The following is a 25,985-nucleotide window of genomic DNA, read 5'->3' on the forward strand; positions in this document are numbered from 1 at the left end:
AAAAAAAAAAAAAAAAAAAAGGATATGCCTGCTTCAGGTGGCATGCTGTGAGGCCCACATACAGAAGTCATGACAGTGTGCTTGCTCGGGGAAAGTGGGCAACCTTAAGGGGTTTCAGCAGCTTTCCCTGACAGAAGGAATGTGCCATAGAAAGCCAGGGCATTGGGCTGTGCCCAGCGGGCCCCAAAACTTCCTGGCACAGCTGAGGTAGGTGTGCTGGGGGCCTTTACAACTACCCAGGGCTCCCCATTCTCCCCATGCTGGGAATGAGGTGGTAGCTTTAGCCTTTCAACAGGAAGAGCCATTCTAAAGGCAGCCCTCTGTTTCAGAGCTGCGGCATCTCGGTGGAGTTCTGCAGCCACATAACAAGGGCGTTCACGGTGAGCACGAAAGGCAGCCGCGTGGAGCGCGCAGAGCAGGCCCTCGCCCACATGGGCAGCTCCGTGAGTATCATCGCAGGCAGAAGCTGCAGCACCATGTTACTGCAGAATCAGGGGCCTTTACTTAGAAAGCTGAAAGACAATTGCAGTCTTTCAGCAGTCCGAGAGTAGCCACATCTTGAACAGAACTGATGTTCTGTTGAACGTTCTGCTGGCGTGCCTCCTTTCCAGGAAGCAGTGTGGCTGAAGCAGGAAAATAACAGAAAAGCTAGACTTGAGAGAGCTGGACTCGCCTCCATTTACAGTGCAGGCCAGTTCAAGACCAGTCTGGACAAGACCTCGTCTCTACCAAAAATCAAAAAACTTACCTGGGTGTGGTGGCACACGCCTGTAGTCACAGCTACTCAAGAGGCTGAGGGAAGATTGCCTGAGCCCAGGAGATTGAGGCTGCAACAAGCCAGGATCGTGCCACTGCACTTCAACTTAGGCTAACACAGTGAGACCCTGACTCAAAAAAAGTACTAAAACTTTGTTTATAACCATTTTAGGAACTTACCCTTTGCACTCGGATGTCCCCTCTGAGGGGACATTGTCAATCTAGCAAACCACTAAGATGTCTCCTCTGAGGAGACATAAAGAGATTGCTGATGATTATACAAGACAAACTTATGCAAGCACAAATTTCAAAAATCTATATTTCCTTGAAGTTTTCCACTCAAAAACAATGAAAAAAACTATGTCCTATTTGAAATTTGTCAGGCTTCCAATCAATCAGTTGAGAAGTGGTTTTCAGGAATCACGAGTATGTCCTTCCACATAGACTTTGAACCACAGACTGGACAATACATGACATGTTATTAATGTGGGAGGAAGAAAATGAGACTGCATCATCTGCTTGAATAGAAAAACACCAAGTGGAAGACTTGGTCAAATTACTATTGCACAACATGTATCAAGGAACCTGCAATGCATGTGGATGACAGTTTCACAAGGTACCACACACATTAGAAAAGTATTAAGATATAAAATTTTGGGTTTTTTTGGTCATAAATAAGTTCCTCAAGTTCCAAAATCCCATCCATCATAAGCCAAGTATAACTACAATAAAATAATTGGGGCCAGCACATACTATTTAATATGAAGTAGTTCGTTTTTCACCATTTCATTAAAAAGTGCAGTCAAGTTGCTGGTAGGTAATCTGCAAGATGCCTCCAAGTGCAGAGGTATTTTCATCTGAGAATATTTTCATTCATATTTTCATTCATATTTTCATTCATATTTTCATCTGAGAATATAAAGAAATCTCTTCATTTTAGAGACACACGTGTCTATACAGAACACACAACTTTTACCTTAGTGATACCACCCTCTTCCCCAGACTCATAAAGCAGCAACTAAAAACCATTTTAAGGAGACTGTAACACTACTCCAGCAACTCTGAAAGCTGGGGTTCAGTCCCCGTTACTCTGGACCTATTACATATTCAATTATAATAGGTTGGTAAAAGTGGTTTCTAACACTATCTCATCTTGCAGGTATTCAGTGGAATCACACTTACAAAATTTGGAGGGATTGTGGTGTTGGCCTTTGCCAAGTCTCAAATTTTCCAGATTTTTTACTTCCGGATGTATTTAGCTATGGTCTTACTGGGAGCCACACATGGATTGGTATTTCTCCCCGTCTTGCTCAGTTACATAGGTAAGCATTCTTATCTTCACAGGAGGGCACAGGAGGGAGCATGTTACTAAAAGAAAATTATATCTTGAGGCATTTTTTGAAGTATTTGAACTTATACAGTAAATGGTCATTGGATAAATGGTACTGAGTAGAAAACTTATGAGAGAAAAAACTCCCATCCAGGGGCTTCACAACTGTGTAAACTCCTTCATTAGTAAGTTGCTCATGTTTTTTGGAGACCTATTTGTTGCTTCACAAAGGCCCAAAGTCGGCCCGGGAATGAATCTGAGTGTCAGCAGGCCTGGGCGGCTGCTCCCTACTGCTGAGAGACAGACGGCCCATCCAGTCAAGTCACACACCAGCCATGCTGTGGAACAGCTTTCCATTTCCTTTCCTCATATACTGTTCTTAGCAGAACAGTCTTTGTTACCCGTCTCTCATTTTGAAACTGTCCTTATGTCCTTTTTACTTCTGTGGCCACTTTAGCATGCACAAATAACCATGGCTGGGAGAAGAGTGTTCATTTGCTTGATTTGTAGCTTGTGACTAAGTTAAAGCACTGAAATAGATCTAAAAATGAGGGGCTGTTTTTCATCCCAGGGGATTAGAAACTACTTCTATTAGAATCCAGTACATACTATCTCCTTTTCTCCTGAAGAAAGCACAGACTTATTCTTTTTCTCTCTCACAGGACCATCAATAAACAAAGCCAAAAGGCATGCCACTGAAGATCGATTCAAAGGAACAGAGCGAGAACGACTTCTGAACTTCTAGCCCCTCACAGGTTTGGTGACTTGAACTGTGTCTGAGGGACAATTTACCACTGGACAGGAGCTGCGTCAACAAGTCCCGTTGAACACCGATGTCACCAGGCATTGGGCTGTTTGACACTTGTACACTCAGGAATGCACAGCTGACTTGAGAAGCAGTATTACTAAATCCGAGGGCAACCACGAGACACGAAACCTCTCTCAGCTCCTTTGGGAAAGAAACCTCATTCTCTGGCCAGCAGAAGGTGATGCTAAGGTGGCTGTGAATGTGATCCACTTGCGGATACTTTTAGAAGGCCAGTCCATGCACGGTCTCCTTTTTTTAGGAGTTAGCCATCACACAAGTTCTATGCCATATTTTTAGTGACATTGAGGCTGTAGATACACTTTATTATATTTTGTAGTTTAAAGAGCTTTATTAATGCAATAAATTAACTTTGTACACATTTTTATAAAAAAGAAAAAACAAACTAGCAAGTGATTTCATAATGTCGTAGGCCTCATTAGAGCTTGGTCTCCAAAAACCTGTTTGAAAAAAGCAACGTGTTCTTCGCAGTGCTCGCCTGTAAGGGAAAGACATCAGTCATCAGATGTGGCCCAAAAAAGCAAGGAAGAAAGAGAATGCAGCTCACGGGTGTGTGGACTGGGTTTTAACTTATTTTCTTTAATAAAATATTTTGTTTTCCTAAGCTTCGGGTTGCCCTTTCTGTTGCAAAACTGGTATCTTCACAAGCCCTAGCAAGTCACCATCTGCTTTGAGACACGTAGAAAGGCAAAGCAGAAGAGATTCTGACCTGTCATTATGGTAACAAGGTGCCATTTTGCACTGTGCACTAATTAAACTAAAAGTTGGTTAGACCTAAAACAGAGTCAAACTCAAGCTTAATGGTTAAGGAGTTTTTCCCTATCCTAAAGATGTCCTAGATTTTCTATTAAAAAACAGAACAAGCAGCCAGTGCTTCCGGCCTAAAGCTGAAGAGGTACTTTAATAATCCTGGGGCATTTAAAACCTCCGGCAGTATTTGCTTATTCCAAGATCAGCTGTCATATATGTGCCGTGTCTAGATTGCCTTCATGAAACAGGCCCTGAATGTGTCTCCACCCAAAGCGCCCCCTCTCCATGAGTTCCAGACTGTAATTCAGATTCCAAAGCGCACAGAAATTCACTTGAATACAGATCATGGGCTGTGGGCAAGGCGCGCTGTTACGAAATTTTGTTGTTTACAAAAAAGCTAACCCAGGAGTTATCTCCTGCCAGCTGCCAGTGCCTTCTGCTACTATTTGAGGCTGTGGTTCCCCAAGTCTTCACTACTTGTGTACTCACCTGGTGTGAAATTAGGGCTCCCTCTCAAACGCTGGTTTCGTTGTTCAAAAAATCGAAATATAGTATAGAAAAGCATGTTGTCTTCAGTCTGCTTCGCAGCATCTAAAAATTTTCGTGCAGAAATGTTGTCATGGCCACCGATGCCCCGGATAAACCGTAAGGCAGCCAGCACTTGATGCTTGGAAAGAAGAACTTCTACTATTTCATCGTTGGCTGTCGAAAGCCGCTGGGAGGGAAGGGGAAAGAAGTCCGGGTCAGTGTAAAACAACACAGACAGACAGCTTTGTCGTCTGAAATGCACAGGCCCCTTACCTTCAGCATGTCCAGGGACAGCTGATGGGCAGGAGGGTAGAAGCTTTCGAGGGATAACAGCAGGCAAGCCTGAAAGACACATTTCAGACCAGCTTCAGTTGGAAGGTGAAGGGTTACAATAACTTTCCATTTTTAATCACAACCGAAGTGCAAATCTGGCCATGCCTACCAAGGGCTTGGAGTCGCTGAGGACGTGGTACTGCAGGAACTGGTGCAGCATATAAAAGAGGTTGTGCTGGACAAGCGTCTTGATGACAAGTTCATGTAAGTAATGCTGAGGACAGAAGAAGGAAGACGTGAAGGATGGGTCGGGATCGCTCCCAACTGCAGACTGGAGGCCACCTGAGGACTGCGGCCCTTCTAACCAACGGGGCAAAAGTTTCAGTTATCTCAAGAAGTGATTTCATTCATGGTGCAGGTCAAAGAACCCAACCTGATGTTACACTTCTTCCAACTGCTGAGGACATTAAGGGTGTTAGGAAAGCCACGAAGAATTCTGAGGCAAGCATGTGGACCCTTTCAGCATATACGAGAGTCATCTGAGTTATCAGCCGTGCTTGAAAAAAAATAAATCCCTGCTTCTCTAACTTGGGACTACAGATGACAGTTTGAAGGTACCTGTACTGGAATCTGGAACTGGTTGAGAGAGCGAATGTACTCCATCAGCACAGCTATCACAAACTTGTGAGGCATGTCCTGTAGAGAAAATGGGGTGGTTGTATAAATATCAGTTGCAGAGAGGACCCGGAACTCGTTTGTCCAGCCCCACATCATTCCCGTATTTAATTGGGTCAGTGTTGATGTTTCCCTGGTTTTGCACAAATCCTTCCAGAACTCCTTTTATGTCTTAGGCCTGAGTATTAGAAGCCAGACTCCTGGTGCTAGGTCCTCACCCAGGGACACTCCACTGACACTAATCCCGTTACGGGGTCTCCTGGTTTTCCTCAACTGCTTTGCTTGGGGCAGTCTTAAGTCCACAAGAGGCAGAAAAGCTGCAGCCCACCTTCTTCTCCACAAAGGGCGACAGCACGTGGGGTGTACATGTCAGACTGGTCCAGCACAGCCTGGGTCCGCACGGGCCTCCTGAGGAGTGGGCTGCTTCGGCTCTGCCCCGCTTCTACTGCCTGGTGGGAAACCAGATGGGTCTCAGTCATCATCTAGAGGAATGGTGCCCTTCAGTTTGTCCATAAAGATTAATTCCTGGCCGGGTGCAGTGGCTCACACCTAGCATCCCAGCATTTGGGGAGGTTGAAGTGGGAAGACTGCTTGAGGCTAGGAGTTCGAGACCAGCCTAGACAACATAACATAGCAAGACTGTGTCTCTACCAAAAAAATCAAGAAATTAGCCAGGTGTGGTGGCACACACCTACAGTCTCAGCTACTCAGGAGGCTGAAGTGAAAGGATCACCTGAGCCCAGGAGGTCAAGGCTGGTGAGCCGTGATCCATGGCACAGCACTCCAGCCTGGGTGACAGTGAGACTCCGACTCAAAAAAAGGCTGAATCCCTAGATATGGGCCTAAGATGTGAACAGATGACATTCATCTCACTGCTTATATCAGACGACTACTTTTCTGTGCCAGCTGGAAAAGCATCTAGTAAGTCAGAGTTGTTCATCTTGAAACTACACCAATGCTCTTGGCAAATGGAACTAAGGAAGGGTGAGTAATAATTTTAAGACACATCATTGTTTTTGTGACCTTTTACAATTTTTTTTAACTCCCTGTCCAATTTTCTTTCCTTTTTTTTTTTTTTTTTTTTTTTGAGTCGGAGTCTCACTCTGTCACCCAGGCTAGAGGGCAGTAGCACGCTCATGGCCACCACAGCCTCAACCTGCTGGGCTTAGGCAACCCTTCTGCCTCAGCCTTTCAAGTAGCTAGAACTAGAGGCATGTGCCACCATACCAAGCTACCAATTTTCTTAATCCTGGATTGCATAACAAGTGTCTGTGTGGATTTGTACATGGCAAGCCAGAGCCCTCAAGTGCTTCTGAGTAGAAAAGCTCTGTGAGAGACCCGATCTCGCCTCATGTTCTAAAGCAGCTCAGATCCATGCGGACTCTGTAGTCACTGTGGGGTGCAGCCCAAGAACCCACGTTTCTCAGAAACTCCAGGTGCTGCCCACATCGCTGGTCAGTGCCCACACTCCTGAGCGGTGAGAGTTTACGGAGCCCAGGAGATACAGCGTAGGACAGCACAAACTGCTCTTTGGGGTCAGACTGATTTCCACGGCCTAGGATGCCAGCAGCAGGGCCAACTGAGGGGACTCAGCCATCCCTCGTGTCTGAAAGGACAGGGGACACACTGTCCAGGCACCAGCCTTCTTCAGTGGCCTGCCTCAAATCTCTTATTCTTAAACAGCTAAAGAGCAGTGGTGTTCTAGGGGTTTGTATGCAAAACCACTTCCATTAGCCCTAGGACTAATAGGCTTTTCAAAGTGAAATAATTCAATTCTCACTTGTCTTAAACGTTTCTTCTTTTTAGCTTCAGAAGAGATGTCGGACTAGTGACACAGAACTTGGGAACTGGCCATGTGAACATTTTCCAGCCCTTCTCCACAAATATTTGATGCCTACTAAGTGCTAACATTAAATCATCACTATCTTAGTAGCAGACTGATGGAATTCTAGTTTTATAGTTATTACACTCTAAAAGGAAGAAGGTGTGGCCGAGAGAAATTATATGTTGAATTTACGAAGTCCAGGCTCTGGCTTGGCAGACGTATAAAATAATGCAAAGCCCAAACTAGTTTTCTCATCAATAAAACAGAGCAAGCTCTATGAGAGACTCGATATTACCTACATGTAATATCAAACAGATTAAGAAAACAATAGCTGGGTGCAGTGGCTCATGCCTATAACCCTGGCATCTTGGGAAGCCGAGGCAAAAGGACTGCGGGAGCCCAAGAGTTTGAGGCCAGCCTGAGCACACAGTGAGACCTCATCTCTACAGGAAATAAAAAAGTTAACCAGGCCTAGTGGTGCGCACCTGTAGTCCCAACTACTCAGGAGACTAAGGTGGGAGTATCTCCTGTGCCCAGGATGTCGAGGCAGTGGACCTATGATCATGCCACTGCACTCTAGCTTAGGTGACAGAGAGACTCTGACTCAAAAGAAAAGGACAAAGCCGGTGAAGGCATTAAGTAAGATGCAGCCCTGTTTCATGCATGCAGAGACTCTGAATTCACGAATCCCTCACAATTGCCACTTTGCCCGCTGGCATGTGTCAAGTCTCAGTAATGTTATTCTAATAAAATGAAAAACAATTTTGCATTATAATTACTTAAAAATGGTGGAGGTGGGGAAAGGGAGCACTCCTCATAGTCCATGTGACTTACCATGGTGTAACTCTGCTCAGCATCCAAATACTTCTTATACTCATGGTTGAGTTTATCAAAAACAGTGGCTATCACAGGCAGCGTGGCTCTGTCCGACTCGCTTAGCACTGGAAAGGAGAAATGTCCACACAGATCAAACCAGCTTCATGCCATCTACAGCACTGCAACATGCTGCAGCGATCAATATTCTCATCTCAAAAGGCTACCAACACAAACATACCTTGAATTTTTTTTTAAACAGATGGGGTCTTATTACATTGCCTAAGATGATCTCGAATTCCTGGGCTCAAGTGATCCTCCACCTCAGCCTCCTAAAGCGCCTGGATGACAGGCATGAGCCCTCATGCTTGGCACAAACATATCTTTGAAGGACATTCAAAGGAATGCTAATATTCTGAAGACTCAACCCTAGAAATCACGACCCTTTTCTGGGTACAAAAAAAAAAATCTAGGCAGATATCAGTAGGAGAGTCTTAAAGTAAATACATATGCAGTGAGAGACGTGGACTCAGAGAGATGTCCTAAGGCCACAGCTGGTAGCCACGACCTTCATGTGTGCCCACACTGAGGTCTGCTTGCATCTGAACCCATTATATTTATTGGTCTTCTTTTTCTTTTTCTGAGTCAGAGTCTTACTCTGTCACCCAGGTTGGAGTGCAACGGAATGCTTATGGTCACCGCAGCCTCAACCTGCTGGGCTCAGGCAATCCTTCCACCTCAGTCTTCTAAGTAGCAGGAACCACAGGGGCATACCACCATGCCCGGCTAAGCTTTTGATTTATTGTAGAGATGAGGTCTCGCCAAGTTTTCTAGGTTGGTCTCAAATCCCTGGGCTCAGACAATCTTCTTGTCTCTGCCTCCCAAAGTACTGGGATTATAGGTGTAAGCCACCATGCCTGGCTTTTTTTTTTTTTCTTTAGCCACGATCTCACTCCATCGCTCAGGGTGGAGTGCAGTGGCATGATCATGGCTCACTGCAGCCTCGATCTCCTGGGCTCAGGGAATCCTTCCACCCTCAGTCCCTGAGTAGCTGGGGATACAGACACACGCCACCACACCCGCATAACTTTTATATTTTTGAAGAGACAAGGTCTCTTCATGTTGCCAAGACTGGTCTTAAACTCCTGGGCTCAAGTAGTCCTCTCACCTGGGCCTCCCAAAGTGCCAGGATTACAGGCATGAGCCACTGAATGCGGCCAGTCTTTTCTACCAGTGTCTCAACGAGTCATTTTCATATTAGCAGCCTTTCCCGGGTTAAATATCCAGCCTCACATCAAGAATGAGCCTGTGCCCCTCCCCCCACCGAAAGGTGTTGGGAGGCACTAACTGAAGGACCAGTGGGGAAGGGCCAGCGACTTACTCTGCGAACAGACTGACAGGATGACCATCTTGCATTCCTTTCTCTGGAGGAGAAAGTCCATCAATCTTCCTTTATCTGGCAAGAGATTGACTATAGGCTCAAGTTTCACCTGGAGGTTCCAGAGGTAACCTGGATTTTAAGAGGCAGCAAATTAAACGACATGGTGCAAACCAGAACAAAAGCCCCCAAAGTAGCTTCCCTAAACATTAGTGGGGGAGAGGAGACTAAAAATTACGGTTAACGTAGCTCTTTCTTCTTAACAAAGCAGAGCCGAGGCATGCAGGACCATGTTTTCAACAGGACTGACTGGCGGCAGATGCGGGGGACAGGCCCTGCTCCCCTCCCCTGCTGATGACTGTTTCTTGACTAAGAGAATGGGCCGTGGCTAAGGTCATCAAAATGCCCTTGAAGACAGGCACATCTGCGAACTCAAGGCAATTACATCTTTGCTTCTTCTTCTTTGCATATAATGCTATTGCTGTGTCCTCTCTTTCGGACCTGGGAGTATATAATCTCTCCCCATGTCTGCTGAGGTGCAGAGAGCTTTGAACCGACTGGCCGTCGTTGGTTCCCTCCCATAAGTAATAGCAAACCTATGTCTTTACCAACCTGTCCTCCAGATGATTTCTTCAGAATAGGTAAGCCTACGTGAGCCCTGCCTGATTTGGGGCTGTCGTGAAACAAAGACTGACAACCAGACTGTTTCTGCCACTTGGCTGACTCCTGACAAGCACTCCCTGTGTGCCAAGATGCATCCATGCCGTCTCCCTGAACACAGGGCAACAAGCCTTTAATTCCCATACCTAGCCTCCCTTTTAACGTTTAAAGCCAAAAAGGTATGTTAACATACGGCATCAGTTTGTCTGTCCCTTGGTTCCTCCTGCACTGGCTCATTCGTCCAAAAGGCAACTCTTAAGGCCATCAGTGGAATGTCACAGTCACACAAGCACCCATCCATAAGGGTGCTGGACACAGCTAGGCCCACAGTCCGCTGCCGCCTGTCCCACCCGGGTTCCACAGGAGAATGAGGTGCCACGTAAAAGGGACCTGAGTGACCACCTGCTCAGCTCTCCCAAGGCCGGCACAGAGGTCGCACCACCCCAGATACACGGGACAGAAGCAAGTTCGGTACATTCAGCAGATGCCTACGGCCTATCAGTTTGCTTCTCTCCTTGAAAATGCCTGAGAATCCCAGAGGATGAGACAGGAAAATAGAGAGAGCGGTACAGGGGGTTACCCAGGAAGAGAGGGTGGGCTGAAGGAGGCTTCCCCCGCGAGGTGAGAAGGGGGACCAGCCCTGCCAGGCACACTCAGGAAAGAGGCACAGCACACGCAGGAAGGCTGGTGGGAGACAGCATGGAGACACCATGCGATGGTGTCTGGCTTTTCAGGGTGGGCATAAGAAGGGGAATGGCCATCTTAGGTGTTGCTTTAACTACAGAAAACAGTAAGTGCTCTTGAGAAAACAGACACGTTGTAGAAAACAGAGTATAAGGTGGTAATTCCCACTCCCAAGATTGAAGGGAGAGGTCATTTCTCAGAGATTCACACAAAACATCACTGGCTATTAGCTGAGTGCAGCAACTCACACCTGAAATCGCAGCACTTTGGGAGGCCAAGGAGGGAGGATTGCTAGAGTCCAGGAGTTCGAGACCAGCCTGGGCAACATAAGGAGACCTCATCTCTAAAAAATTAAAAATTTAGCCGGGTATGGTGATGCACCTGGCTTAAAAACCAACCAAAAAACCACTGGCTATGCATGTGATCCAGAGTTGACAAGCACTGCTTTCTAGCATGAGTCATCCCCTCTGACCTACCTTGGCTTGCACTGATGATGATGTCGGGCTGAAAGACAATCCAGGATGAAGAATCTACATGTTATAGGAAATTCTAAACCAGGAAGAGAGGAAAACCAAAGGCAAACCCAGTTCCAGTCAGGTCATGTACTGTCCCTGTGTTGAGGCCACGCTAAGTGCCTGGCCCCTAGTTGGTAAGGGACACTGCCCTGGGTGGCTCCCAGAGCACTATGTGGCTGCTCAGGACGGAGCTTCAGGACCAATCTAAAGGGATGGCAGCCTTCCCTCTTGTGCACTTGCCAACGCCTCTGTAAAGGATACACAGTTTACACGGGACAGGGGACTGGTTGGTCACAGCAGCAGGACCTACAAATTGAGAAAACACAGGTGCAACAATACTGTCAGAAAACGTTGCCGATACTAGTGCTTTAGAGGCAAAAATCGATACTTTTTAATGCACTTGTAAATGTTTGTTTGGTTGTAGCTAAGGAAGAAATAAGCTATTATGTCTCACTGGTAGCACACAGAAAGGAAGGGGGGAAGGAGTCGTGAACAATCCAGGAAAATCTCCCCAGGAAGGAGAAAGCACATCAAGGCTTCCTGCACTGTGATTTGGTTTTTTTAGGTCATCATCCAGCATTTATACAGGCACATTAAAGAACAGAAAAATGCCCAGTGCAATGGCTCACACCTGTAATCTCAGCAGTTTGGGAGGCCAAGGCTGGAAGAATGCATGAGCCCAGGAGTTCAAGACCAGCCTGGGCAACACAGCAAGACCTCGTCTCTACAAAAAATTTAAAAATTAGCTGGGCATGGTGGTGCTTGCCTGTAATGCCAGCTACTAGGGAGAGTGAGGTGGGAGGATCACTTGAGCCCAGGAGGTGGAGGTGACAGAGTGAGACCCTGACTTAAAAAAAAAGAGGGTTGAGAGGAGACACCAGGGAGACACAAGCACAGGGAAAGACCATGTAGAGGCACAGGTGGCCGTCTGCAAGCCAAGAAGAGTCCTCAGAAGAAACCAACCCTGTCGACACTTTGATCTTGGACTTCTGGAGCTGTGAGAAAATACATTTCTGTTGTTTAGGGGAAAAAAAGAGGGAGCTGATATTGTTTGAGTTCTATTTTAAAATCAACTACAGTGGGAAAGAACAAAAGGAAGCAAAGGTTTCTCTCCCCTTCCCTGAAACCCTGCCCCACCCCTTCTCTGACTTCCCACTCCCCACCTTCACATAGAAGGACTGGTCTGGGATAACCCCCAACCAGAACACTTACTGTGACAATCAGTAACGAGGAATGCAATGTTTATTATAACTATGACATATAGCATGAAAAGGACAGAGGAAAGGGATCCCAGGTTAAAACAAAAAACATACAGCCAAATGGAATTGCAGGGCTACAGAGCTCAGGCAACAGAAAATGCTAAGGGCCTATTTAACATCTGAAAGTCTTTCACTTGGATGAGTAACTACAATTCTACAATTTAAACCTCAGGGAAGAGAAATCATTCTATTCTCTTCAAAGGGAGATTTGCTTATCTTTCTTTTTTTTTTTTTTGAGTTGGAGTCTCACTCTGTCACCCAGACTGGAGTGCAGTGGCCGCTACCGGCCACCGCAGCCTCGACCTGCTGGGCTCCGGCAGTCATTCCACCTCAGCCTTCCAAGTAGCTGGAACTATAAGTGTGTACTACCACGTCCAGCTGATTTTTCATTTTATTGTAGAGATGAGGTCTCGCCAAGTTGCCCAGGCGGGTCTCAAACCCACAGGCTCAGGCAATCCACTCACTTCAGCCTCCCAAAGTGCTAGGATTACAGGCTGAGCCACCGAGCCCGGCTGATTTGCTTATCTTTCAAAAGGCTTCTCACTATACAACTCCAGCTTATGGGATCAGGAGGAGTTGCATTTTTCAGAAAACAGAACAAATGGCTCCTCACAAAAATGAAACCAGGATCTGGACTCTGTTCAGACTCCTCACTCTGTTTTTAACAGGACTCCCAAAAATCATAGTGCGAGTCCACCACATGGTGACACAGCGGCACAGATGCCTCCTGAAATCTTCTCTTACCTGCCATGGGGATCTGATAGGGTTGGATGGACCGAGCTGGAAGCACTGGGTGGTGGAAGGTGACGGAGCCATCAAACTCACCCCGCAGCCTGATGTCAAATATCACCGATGTCTACAGGAGAAAAAAGAAGAGAAGACACGACCAAGCATGGTGGGATCTGCCTCTTCCACTGCATCACCTCTCGCTGGCAGATCAGTTCAGAAGCCATGTCTGCCTTCCCTCTCTACAGGCCAGTTCTCATTCGAGGAGGAATTCGTCATCAACATCACAACCCTCTTTCAACATCTGTATGCCTCTCACTCGCATTTCCTGCATTTATAATGGGCTTCCTTTGAAGAGCTCAACATGATTTATGCTGATCTTTATCACTTTAACTTGATACATCTTTATTTGCCAGAGATTTAGCAGCACCACCTCGGGGAGGGCAGAGGAGGTGGCTTCTGGGAAGCAGAGACCCAGCTCACAGGACCCATTCTCGCTGCCCTGGGTCACACAGCCTCTAAACTACGATCATCTGGGTCACGACCAAAGTGCCGAGCTCATGGACTCATGGAACACATCAGATTCCCAGCTACAGCTTAAATCTCCTCATGTGTTGTTTCATGAAACAGTTTTTAACGATCCCGAATCCACTGACAAGAAGTCACTTTTTGTAAACCATTTAGAATACCAAACCCATTTCCGTCTGGAAGACCAAAACTTCTCCATAAAAACACACTTTCTATTCCTTGTACGTGGTGCCCACCCTCATGAAGCTTCTAAGCAGCCCTCGCTTGCCCACACTGATGAGACACCTACAGACTCACCTCTGTGTCCTGGTGATGCACTACGACCAGGTTGTCCACTACATTCAGGGCAAACTTTCCTGTCCTGTTTAACTTTAAGATGTGCAGCTTTTTACAGGCCCCTTCCCTGTGGGACGAAGGAAAGGTCAAAACATGGTCAACAAGCTACAGTTCCTCTTTTAAAATCTGAGGAAGAGGAAAGACAGTATTGGACACACCGTGGTAGATGATAGAGGACCACTTCCGCCCCGGTGCTGTTGGAGGTCCGAGAGTGATGCCTTAAGAAGAGCACGTAAAGCTGCCCGTATCTGATGAGAAAAACAAGAGGCAGCAGTCACAGCTGGAGGCTTAAAACCCCTCCGTACAGGCATCGTCCTTAGATTATGATATTCACTCAATGCAATATTTTGTAGTCAATAAAGATGTTCACAAAGTGCAGTTAGTCAAAGCCTATTGCAAAGTTAAGTGGAAGAAGGAACACAAAACCAAATACAGCTTGACCACAACCTTTTAGAAGAAACCCACAAACCCAAGCATAGAGTCCAAAGCTACTGGAAGGAAATACTTGTATTGCTAATCGTTATCCTTGAGAGAGAAGCTAAGTCTATTTTCTTTTCTCCTCTAAATTTCTGTTTTCTAAGTTTTATATAATGAGCATAATAATAGGAAAACATAATCACTATTCTTATTTTTTTGACAGTCTCACTCTGTCACCCAGGCTCGAGTGCAATGGTGCCATCATAGGTCCCTGCAGCCTCAAATTCCTGGGCTCAAGCAATCTTCCCACCTCAACCTCCCTGAGTAGCTGGGACAACAGGCATACACCACCACACTTGGCTAATTTTTAAAATTTTTTGTAGAGACAGGGTCTCACTATATTGTCCAGGCTGGTCTCAAACTCAAGTGATCTTCCTGCCTCAGTTTCCCCAGTTGCTGGGTTACAGGCATGAGCCACCATACCCAGTCTTGACTTCATTTTTAAGCGCCATCTAATAAACGTTTGTGTAAACAGTTCCTGAATGTACATTCTAGTCCAGTGGTAATCCTGTTCCAGGCCTGCCAGGGATAAGGAGACCCAGGGGGAAGGAATAGGTCCCCACCTTCACTTCAGCCAGATGGCTCTCCCTCTGTCTTCTAAACAAGGATGCCACAGAAGAGTGAAAGAGAGAGAGAGGAAGGGAGAAAGAAAGAGAGAATAAGAGAGAGAGAAAGAAAAGAAGGAAGACAGAAACAGAAAAAGAGAAAGGGAGAGAGAGTGAGAAAAAGAGGGAGAGAAAGAAAGGAAAGCATTCTACTAACTACGAAAGGTTCTAAAAGTTTGGAAACCACTCTTTTCAGCTATAGAAGAATCAGAAATAATTTAGAAGCAAAATAATTTTTTTTTTTTGAGACAAGGTCTCAAATGCCTGAGCTCAAGCATTCCAAATTTTTATTATTGTTGAATCAGCAATATATGTATAGGGGGGTTCTTTGTATCAGTTTTATTTTGTGTGTGTTTAAAATTTTCAGTACAAAGTTGTAAAATTAAGATATACACTTTTCCAAATGAAAATATAATCTAGACTCTATAAAAGTAAGTCAATTCCATGTTTGTTAAATGAAAAACTTAATCTAATTTATTGATGATAAAACTTGGCTTCAAAAAAACTTGTTAAGCTTCAATTCTCAGAATAAAAAAAAAAATTCTAAAACTAAGATACTTATATCAGGCTACAAAAATAAAAAGACTTCCCAAGCCCACAAAGCATCCAAAAAGAATGCCAAAAAAGCCATAGATGTTCTATTGTCATAAAATGCAGGTACTGCACGAACAGGCCAAGGGGAGCCCCTTTTCTAAGGAGAGGGCATCACCGCTGTGCTTCCAACACCCCCTTCTATTTCTCGTATCACTGAAAGCAGCCCCAGGAAGGAGTCCCCTCAAGGACAGACATACATGGTCGCCATTGCAATGTCCCTTTCGGAAAGGCTAGGTTTTGTTGACTTGGGCGCGGCCGGTAATTCGATCTCAAACTTGGGCAGCTTCGACATAGTTCCGGCCTGTTTGGGGGGAAAAGTTTTAGGAAGAGTTTATTAACCCCTTCAACGTTCTAGCATTCCCTACATAAAATCAACAAGAATAAACACACACGACATCTCGGACCCTTTCCACCAGCCCACCATGTCCCCGACTACGTGGAACGCATCGACGCTGGTACAGTGTGCCCCCTAGTGGTCAGAGTGGTGAGGCTGGGCTGGAGGCCCCGTCCCAACACACTCAACACATTAGGAAGTTAGAGTGACAGGGTGGAGAAGGAGTTAGTTGTCTAAGGGGAAGTTTACTCTTACCCTGAAATAAAAAGGCTGCAGAACATTCTCCAGGACTGTGGTGGAAAGCAGGATCACGGCACTCTCAGGACAGTACATGTACCAATTCACATTGATGTTGTGACTCTTCAGGAGTTTCAGGCTCCGTTTCTCTGGTAATACCTGAAGCCAAGTTTGACAAACAGAATCTTCATTTTAAAAACAGCAAACTGTCGGAAGAGCAATACAGTAAATTAAGAAAATAAAAAGCAGAAGAAAACCCACTAAGTTAAATCGAATGGGAACACTGTGCTTGTCGGAAGAGCAATACAGTAAATTAAGAAAATAAAAAGCAGAAGAAAACCCACTAAGTTAAATCGAATGGGAGCACTGTGCTTATTCCAGCGACTTTTCATCCAGCCCTATGCCTGGTGCTCTGCACACCCTAACTCATTCACTCCTCGCCACAACCCTGGGAAGTGGGGGCGTTAACTCTGTCTGACAGGAAAATAAGGCTCAGAATGGTTAGGGACCTGCCAACCTAACAGCAATCACGGCTCGGCAGGCTGTTTCACCCCAAAGTCCATGTCTGAGCTTTCATGTCTGTGCTTGCATCACACACCAAAGAGTGAGGCACAACAGAATTCTCATGCATCCAGGAAATGGTCAGAACAAACCCATACTCCCAGACCCCGTGTATAGAGTCAGCCACCTTCCAGCCTGCACTTCTGCCTGGGCCTGGGAGGGACTCCCTTCCTCTGAAGATATGTTTATGAAACTCTACATGCAAAAGTAGTATTTTATAATCAAGGCACATTAAAAACGTATCCTAAATTCTCTGATACATTAAGAGCCCCCCCAAGGCCGGGCGCAGTGGCTCACACCTGTAATCCCAGCACTGTGGGTGGTCGAGGTGGGTGAATAGCTTGAGCCCAGTTTGAGACCAGCCTGTATAACATAGCAAGACCTCACCTCTACAAAAAAAAATCAAAAAAATTAGTCAAGTGTGGTGGCAGGCATCTGTAGTTCCAGCTACTTGGGAGGCTGCGGCAGAAGGATCACCTGAGCCCAGGAGACTGAGGCTGCAGGGAGCTGCGATCATGCCACTGCATTCCAGCCTGGGCAACAGAGTGAGACTTCAACCAAAAAAAAAAGCCCCCAAGACATTAAGACGCACAGAACACTACACTGAAGAACTGATGTGGAAGTCAGGGTCAGTAAGCATGAGCTTCTTGATGACTCAGGTATAATAAAATCAGGATGGGTTAGAGTCTCTTTAACCTATTTCATGAAGAAATAGAGACCATTAAGGTGACCTTAAGGTACACTTTCCCACTATAGAGAACAGAATGATATACTTTTAAATGATCACCACAGGTACTCCTCTTAAAGTAAGCCATCCTTCCCAAGCTATCATATGTAAAAAGTCTATTTCTGTGTATATGAGATTTGTCTAAAGCGTGCTTTTTGCTTTTTGTTTTTTGAGTCAGAGTGCAGTGACAATCATGGCTCACTGCAGTCTGGAACTCCTAGACTCAAGTAATCCTCCCACTTCAACCTCCTGAGTAGTTGGGACTACCAGTATGTGCCACCATGCCTGGCTAGTTTTTTGTACTTTTTGTAGAGACGGGGTCTCGTTGTGTTGCCAAGGCTGGTCTCAAACTCCTGGGCTCAAACAATCCTCCCACCTCAACCTCTGAAAGTGTTGGGATTACAGGTGTGAGCCACAGAGCCTAGCCCTAATAAAATTATTTTTAAGATAAAGTGTAGTTCATGAAAAGAAATGCAATATACAAATGAAAAGATGCTTACTTCCCTAGTCATGAAAAATGCAAATTACAATGTCTTTCTATGTCTCAGATTGGGAGATGTCTATAGATTGGTAATAACCAGTTCTGGCAAAGGCACAGAAAATGGAAATTCCTATACTGCTAATGAAAGTGCAAACATCTAGAAGTTCAGTGACATCTATTCAGTTTTTCCGCTGTTCATACCTACACTGCAATTCCCCTTCCAAGAACTGCCTTGCCCAAAGTAGTAAAAAACCGTGTACAAGCATGTTCCTGGAGAATTATTTGTAATCACACAAAAAAAGTAAAAATAAGCCAGATGTCTAGCAACAAGGAATTGATTAAATAAACTGTAATCGATCCATACAGTAGAATACTAGTCAGTCAGAATAAAATAAAGATGTCCAAGATATATGACTATGCAAAAAAGCCAGCTGGCAAAGTTTATATATATAGATTCTCCTTGTTAAGAAAAAAATTGGTATATATATATACATACATACATACATACATATATATATGAAGAAAAAAAACAGAGAAATATGTACCAAACTATTCATAACAGTTATTTCTAGGGATTATGGCAATCTTTTATTTTTCCATATAATGTATCTGGTAGTGTTTGAATGTTCTATTTTTTTAAATGTACAAGGGGGATCTCCCAAAAAAACCAGAATTATTTTCTGGAGAGTGAGCTTCCCTGACTAGATAAGTCCTCTAGGAACCCAACGGCATCCGTGTGCCAGTTAGCGTTGTAAGAGGCTGCGTTCAGCTTCAGAGAATTTTTTTTGGAGATTCTTTCAATGCATTCACCCATTTCACAATGGGTGATTTACATAAACAACTTGCCCACATCATACCAAGTGTTCAGCAGTTTTTAACCAAAAAGACATGACTTCCATGTGCCACCCTCACTATTCAACTGATCTCATCCCAAGTGATTTTTGTTTGTTTGCTTGTTTCCCCAGGTGAAATAAGTCGTTATAGGGAAACATTTTGCCAATGTGGAAGAGATGAAAAAACCGGCAGAAGCACTAAAAGATACAAAAATTGGTGAGTTCAAAAACTTTTGAGCAGTGGAAAAAGCATCTTGATAAAGTGTATTGGATCAAACAGAGAGTACTTTGAAAGTAACTAAAGTTTAAACATGTAAGAATAAATACATAATTTTTTAAAAATTTTTTAATTTTAAATATGTGGAGTACCATGATTTTTTTTTATTTAAAAATTTTGGTTTTTTGCGTCCCATTACTTATAATTACAAAAAATAAAAACTAAAAACTCAAGCAAGAGACTAAAGCTCTAATATCTCAAACTGCTATCCCAGAGCCTCCCCCAGCAAACACAAAAGAGAAATATCACACCTGGTAAAATTCAATTCCTTGATCTGTTATGAAGACAATTTCAGTAGAACTGGTCCAGCAGAAGCCCAGAATGTTGGCATTCTTGGTCTGAGAAGAATTATAGAAATATTGCTTTTAATTAATTAGAAAAGCAACTATAGCTCTCTTCAAAAGCTTCCTAAGCCCTGCAGCTTCCATCACTTTTTTTTTTTGAGTTGGAGTCTCACTCTGTCGCCCAGACTAGAGTGCAGTGGCCGCTCCCGGCCACCGCAGCCTCGACCTGCTGGGCTCCAGCGATCCTTCCGCCTCAGCCTTCCAAGTAGCTGGAACTACAGGCGCGTGCTACCACACCCGGCTAATTTTTTGATTTATTGTAAAGATGAGATCTCGCCAAGTTGCCCAGGGGGTCTCGAACCCACGGGCTCAGGCAATCCACTCACCTCAGCCTCCCAAAGCGCGGGATTACAGGCTGAGCCACCAAGCCCGGCAAGCTTCCATCACTCTTTAACGGAAATGACCCAGAATGATTACTCATTCACAAATCAAATTTTTTTTAAAAATAAGGCTTTCCCTGATTTTGCCTGTAACACTTCATTCAAGAACCTGAATCTTAATTCCTCCCAGTCACTTCAGAGGGAGCCTGAGTTTTGTAAAAAGGTAACTGACCAGAGCTCACAGATATCAACTTCTCCCTTTAGGAATCAAAGTACTACTGACATTCTCAGTGAACCACATTATATAAACTGTCACTATAAACATAAAGGAATGGGTTGCGGACCCTACGACCCATGCCCAACTGACTTGACGAACAGCAGGGCCATGAGCCCAGGACAGACAGGGACCCTGGGCCGAGGAGCTGATTACAGGGGCAGCTGCAGAGCTGGGAAGGGGTCCATGCTCGGGGATGTGCCTAACCTGAACTCACTCTAACAAAACGGTTCCAAAGATGCGGAAAGCCCTCCCCCACCAGAAGCAGCCTCTGTCAGTGTCTGGGTGCCACCTGGCCACTTTCAGCTCAGCTCCCTCTAGCCTAGTTTATTACACCCCACAAATCTAATTAATAAGGATTAGGATCTACAAGGACAAAGCAAGGACTACAAATGGAGGAAAGGAAGCATCATCAGGAAAGGGGGAACACTTGGCCGGACGCAGTGGCTCTCATGCCAGTAATCCTAGCACTTTAGGAGGATCACTTGAGCCCAGGAGTTCGAGACCAGCCTGGGCAACATAGCAAGACCTCTTCTCTACAAAAAAAATTTAAAAATTAGCCAGGCATGGTAGCACACGCCTAGAGTCTCAGCTACCTAAGAGGCTGAGGTGGAAGGAGTACCTGAGCCCAAGAAGGTTTAGGCTGTGGTAAGCCGTGATCACGCCACTGCACTCCAGTCTGGGTGACATAGAGGAACTCTGATTCAAAAAAAAAAAAAGGAAAAGAAAAAAAAGGAGAGGAAACTCCACTAAAAACCTCCACAGGAAACAGCTGTGAGGGGACCCAGGGCTAAGACCCAGATGTACTGCCGGCCTTCGAGGAAGCACAACAGCCATCAAGGACTGATGCCATCCATGCTACAACCCATCATCTCCTGATCCCCCAGCTCCAGTTTACAGATGAAGAAACAGGCTAAGTTTGAGAACTTAGAAAACTGTACAATATCACAGAGCAAACACTGGCAGATCTCAGCTCTGGACATGGTCTGATCCCAAGTTTGTGCCCCCATGGCCCTGATCCTCCACTGCCCCCAACACAGCCCAGCTCAGCACCGGCCAGTCCATACCTTGCACTCTTGTGTGTATTCCAGTTGAGAATTATCAGGGATAAAATTACAAAAATCCTGAAAGAAAAAAAACAGAAAAATTTGGACTGGGCAGCACAGTGCCAACCTACCTTGGCTTATTACAAGATAAAAAGAAAAGGGCAAATGTAAAAGGAGATGGGAAAATAACCAACAAACCCAAAGATAAAAAGACCCATGTGGATAATCTGCCTCCTTAATAACAGCAGGTTTATAATTCAACTTAAAATAAGAAATTCATCCAAATAGTCAGATAAGAGTTTAGAAACTGCTTTTGCAAATTCATTCCTCGAATGGCTGATGTCAGAGAAACATGTTGCTGCCTTTATAAGAGGCTTCCCAAAACGTTAACACTTAATCCTGATAGAAGAAATCAGCACAGGAGTCGGCCCCTTTCCCAGCAGCCCTCGCTCTGCTTTACAAATAGCAATGGTAGATATTCTCAGGGGTTAAAATAGCAACAGGCAGCTCCGACTCTGAGTATCTGTTCCTATTAGATCTAGCATCCTATTAGATATAGCATCAAGAAATAAGAGCTCAGAAGGCTAATTCAAAAAGTAGCCAAAAATACCAGAGGCACCAGAAAATTGTACATACATTTTAAGAGATGTTATCTGTGTATTACTTTTAGTTCGCCATAATCAGAAGTATCTGGATGCTGAGGGTAACCACTCTGAGTACGTCTTGTAATTGCAAAAGTCAAACGTGACTTGTATTCTTCCTTTGTTATTGGTATATATTGAGTATTATAATTTTAATATGGTTTTTTCCTTGCTTAAAATGTGTATACTTTTTTTGGCACCCTCTGTGTACCTCACATAAGCAATATTGCTACCAATCAAGCAATATAAAACATGCATGAAGTTCCAAATTACTTTATAAAAACTTTTAAGGGAGGCTGAGGCAGGATTGCTGAAGCCTAGGTATTTGAGGCCGACCTAGGCAACATGGCAAGACCTTGCCTCTTAAAAAAAAAAAAAAAGTAAAAATTAAGTCCAAAATGTCCAACTAAAATCATATTTATCCACTCCAATGTCTTTCTCATCTTTAAAGGCTCAAATACAATGCTACATAACTAACCCTTTCACAACAGTAATAATAATAAATGTTTTCTTTAGCACTGGAATTCTGCAATTTCCTCTTTTGCTTATGCACTTCTAATGACCTTTTCTTCATGTTATATTTAAACAGTCTTACCACAGTTTTTGAAGTCCTCTGAACAGCCAGTATCTTATTTTCTAAGGAAAACTTAATGCACTTCACTTCTCCTTTGTCATCCATTCTTTAAGAAGAAAGAATATGTCAAGAGTTAAAGCTACTATCACTTATTGAGAAGACAAAAGACAAGTTAAATATTCAGGAGGCAGCAAATCCCTATTTAAAATTAAAATTAGCCGGGTTCGGTGGCTCAAGCTGTAATCCCGCGCCTTGGGAGGCTGAGGTGAGGGAATGGCGGGAGCACACGGGTATGAACCCCCAGTGGGCCAAGGGGCGAGTCTTCATCTTTTCAATAAATCAAAAAATTAGCCGGGCGTGGTAGCATGCGCCTGTAGTTCCAGCTCCTTGGAAGGCTGAGGCAGAAGGATCGCTGGAGCCAGCAGGTCGAGGCTGCGGTAGCTGGGAGCGGCCACTACACTCCAGTCTGGGTGACAGAGTGGGACTCCAACTCAAAAAAAAAAAAGAATAATTAAAATTGTTTCTGAAGCTATCAGTAGGACCTCTTTTCAAACAACAAAATGTCACTGGCAACACCTTGCTGGAGGAATTTATAGTAGTATGGATAACAAGTAGTAGTAGTAGTAAGGATTAAGAACACATATATGTGTCACCACAGAATTATTTGTGACATAAATAACTACACAACCACACCATAACCTTCTCCAATCTGTTGCCTTCTCTCTCCATCTCTCTAACAGCAAAGCGTCTAGAAAGAAGTATCTGCTCTGGCATCTTATTTTCCAATCACTGTGTGACCACTGTAATGTGCTACACAGCTCCACTACAGTGTCTCATGATCACCTCAAATAGATGTTGAAAAGTGAATTCAGGCAGGGCATGGTGGCTCACGCCTGTAATCTCAACACTTGGGGAGGCTGAGGTGGGAGAACCGATTGAGGCCGGGCGTTCAGGACCTGCCTGTGCAACATAGTGAAAACCCCAGCTGTACGAAGAAAAATTTTAAATAAACAAATGAAAATAATAAAATTTTTAAAAAGTGAATTCACGGGATGGATTGCCAAAGGGTGCAAGGAAAGTGTTGGGAGTATGGAGACGTCATTACCTTGATTGTGGTGATGGTTTCAGGGGTGTATGCATATGTCACAACTCATCATATTACATACATTGTGTGCATACATTAAATATGTGAGCCAATTATGCCTCAATAAAGCTGCTTTTTAAAGAGAAAACATTTTTTGAAAAAGTTAAATTCAGAACCTTCCTTCTCAAATCCAGAGCCCCAAAATCTAGATCATCATGGACTCACTCTCATTTTCCGCGCCCAACTGACCCCCAAGTCTTACCAGAGACCAACATTCCCAAGCATCCCGACACCAGTCCACACCGATGCAGCCCTGTTTTTCACCAGGCCTGGCTAAGACAATGCTACTGTCTCTCAACAGTCTCTCTGACGCTGATGTCCTCCCGATAACCCAGCCTCAACGCTGTGAAGAGCATGAGCTTTCCAAACACTGATATGACCATCTCACACACCACAGATTTTCAAGTTTTTAGTAATACAATAAAGCCCTGGCTGGACACAGTGGCTCAACCTGTAATCCCAGCCGAGGCAAGAGGACTGCCTGAGCTCAGGGGTTTGGGACCAGCCTGGGCAACTTGGTGAGACCTCGTCTCTACAATAAATCACAAAAACTAGCCGGGGATGGTGGCGTGCATCTGTAGTTCCAGCTACTTGGAAGGCAGAGGTAGAAGGATCGTCTGAGCCCAGCAGGTCGAGGCTGCAGTGGCCATGAGTGTGCCACTGCCCTCCAACCTGGGTGACAGAGTGAGACTCCAACTCAAATAAATAAATAAATACAGCCCTTATTCTATAGGAAAATATGTAAGGTCAAGCTGGCCCCTGCCAGTGACCACACCCAACCATTTTCCCTTCCCCACAGGCACACTGACTTTCAATTACACAGACTTGGAGCTCCCTAAAACACCACGCTCACGCTCCCTTGCCCTTGGTGTTCTAACTAGAAGGCCTACACTCTTCTCCATCTAGAAATCACCCCACTTATACTTTAAAACCTTGCTCAAAGTTTGCCCCGTCTCTAAGGCCTCCCCACACCTGGGAGTCTTCCCTAGCCCATCCCAAGGAAAATGTCCCCTCTCTCCTGGGTTTCCACACTCTGAACACAGCCCTAGTATAGCACTTATCACGGCGAATAGTATTTATCCACTCATTCGTCTCCCGCACTTCATTTATGAGTTCTCCAAAAGGGACCAGGCTAATCCATGCCCTCACATGCCTGGTGCCCAGCACAGGGGCTGAAATCAGTGTTTGCCAAATATGTGATCACAAAAGAGAGAGGGCCATCCATTTTCTACTTCAAAAAGTTTCCCATGAACACAGGCCAATGGGAATGCTGCTTTTTAAAGTCACCCCTGAACTGAGCGCCTGCCTACATGTACTGTCCCCTTTTGTAATCACAAGTATTAAAGTTCTGAAATTGAAAGGGATGGCTGTTGACAATCACACCGGTTCAACTGTGTAACCTGGGACCATGAAGTCACCTTAAGCACAGCAGAGGCCGTGATCTTCTATTATTAGATGAGACGCAATAAATCTCCTCCACCTACGAAACACTCTGGAAAGACCTGGGCTAAAGGAAGAAATGAAGGCCCTCCCCATTCACAAGCCGGAAATGGGCACATCAACACACTGACTTGCTAATTTCGAGTGCCAGGAAGTAGATGCCCTACTTTGGAAGTATCTGGTTCCCGCACCAACTGCTCCCTCAGAAGGTGTTAGCACGTGCCACCAAGATAGCACTGCAGGTGTCTGCTTCCCTCTGCCTACAGACAGGGGCTCCATGTATGCACATACACTGCAGACCTCTTAGGGGAGGCCAATGACAAAAGTGGAAAACCACCTTTTCAGTCAGAAAAACACCATTCTGCTTACATGCTGAAACTGAAAGACGTCTCTATATCGTTACCTAAACGAGATGGGATTCCTATCATCTGGACCTTTAACGACCACGCCAGTAGCTCCACCAGAGCGAACAGCAAAAACCTGGGAGGAAAAAGCAGCGACGTTAAAAGCCTGAAATTTGGAAAGTTCTAGGCTCATATACCCACCTACAAGTGATTACTTCCGCTACGCTCCACCCTTGGCTCACCTAAACTAACCCGGCAGGTATCAAGGTACACATGCTTGGCTGTTCACATGAACTGTAGCAAACAGGAGAACAGACACAAGGAGAACAGACACCACAAGGTCCGGGCCCGCTGTGCGACACCGGGCAGGACCCCCAGGATGCGAGATTTAAGGCGGGTTCGCGCACTGGCGCCGCCGATGCGCACTGAAGTACAACATGCCACGAAAAATGGAAACGGAACGTCGAAACCCGCGACTGCAAGTGGAACTAACGACAAAGACAACAAAAGGCGCCTGGGAAACAGCGGCGTGCTAACAGAGGACAACATCGGCCCCAGGGTCACCGCGTCCGTGACGCCGGCTCGGGGGTCCCTCCCAGGGTCACCTGCGGGGACCCCTGGCCGAGGTGGAGCCCACCCACGGGGAAGGAGCGAGCGCCGGGGGACAGGAGGGGCGGCCCGGGCCTGGTGGCGCCGGCACCCGGCCTCCGGCGCCCACGACCCGGCAGGGCCGCGCGGAGGGGCGCGGGCCGGCCGGACCTGCTTGTTGGCCTCATCGAAAAAGACGCAATTGACGGGGTTCGCTTTCTCGAACTGCACCGGCCGCTCGCACAGCTCCAGGTAGTAATCCTCCTCGCCCATGGCGGGCGC

At 45.3% G+C, this 25,985-nt stretch overlaps 2 protein-coding genes across 2 annotated transcripts in view; one reads left to right on the forward strand and one right to left on the reverse strand.

The window, feature by feature from the left end:
• Nucleotides 1-3,516, forward strand: part of NPC1 (NPC intracellular cholesterol transporter 1) — a 54,282-nt gene extending 50,766 nt beyond the window's left edge. Inside the window, exons 23-25 of the mRNA XM_008060773.1 lie at nucleotides 330-443; nucleotides 1,916-2,078; nucleotides 2,749-3,516. Coding sequence (XP_008058964.1) covers nucleotides 330-443; nucleotides 1,916-2,078; nucleotides 2,749-2,831 — 360 coding nt within the window. The 3' untranslated portion in view covers nucleotides 2,832-3,516. The remainder of the gene's footprint in view (nucleotides 1-329; nucleotides 444-1,915; nucleotides 2,079-2,748) is intronic.
• Nucleotides 3,224-25,979, reverse strand: CUNH18orf8 (chromosome unknown C18orf8 homolog). The gene is given in 21 exon segments (XM_021713761.1): nucleotides 3,224-3,390; nucleotides 4,152-4,377; nucleotides 4,464-4,532; nucleotides 4,633-4,737; nucleotides 5,082-5,159; nucleotides 5,467-5,496; nucleotides 5,498-5,587; nucleotides 7,798-7,904; nucleotides 9,158-9,286; nucleotides 10,975-11,028; nucleotides 11,275-11,319; nucleotides 13,017-13,128; nucleotides 13,824-13,929; nucleotides 14,021-14,110; nucleotides 15,736-15,839; nucleotides 16,128-16,268; nucleotides 19,240-19,326; nucleotides 20,994-21,050; nucleotides 22,209-22,293; nucleotides 25,175-25,251; nucleotides 25,875-25,979. Coding segments are annotated over 21 exon segments (1,974 nt in total). The 5' UTR covers nucleotides 25,977-25,979; the 3' UTR covers nucleotides 3,224-3,310.
• Between the last annotated feature and the right edge of the window lie 6 nt (nucleotides 25,980-25,985).

This window comes from Carlito syrichta, unplaced genomic scaffold (assembly GCF_000164805.1).
Source record: "Carlito syrichta isolate Samal-C Ts95f unplaced genomic scaffold, Tarsius_syrichta-2.0.1 Scaffold304726, whole genome shotgun sequence".
NCBI classification, from domain to species: domain Eukaryota; kingdom Metazoa; phylum Chordata; class Mammalia; order Primates; family Tarsiidae; genus Carlito; species Carlito syrichta.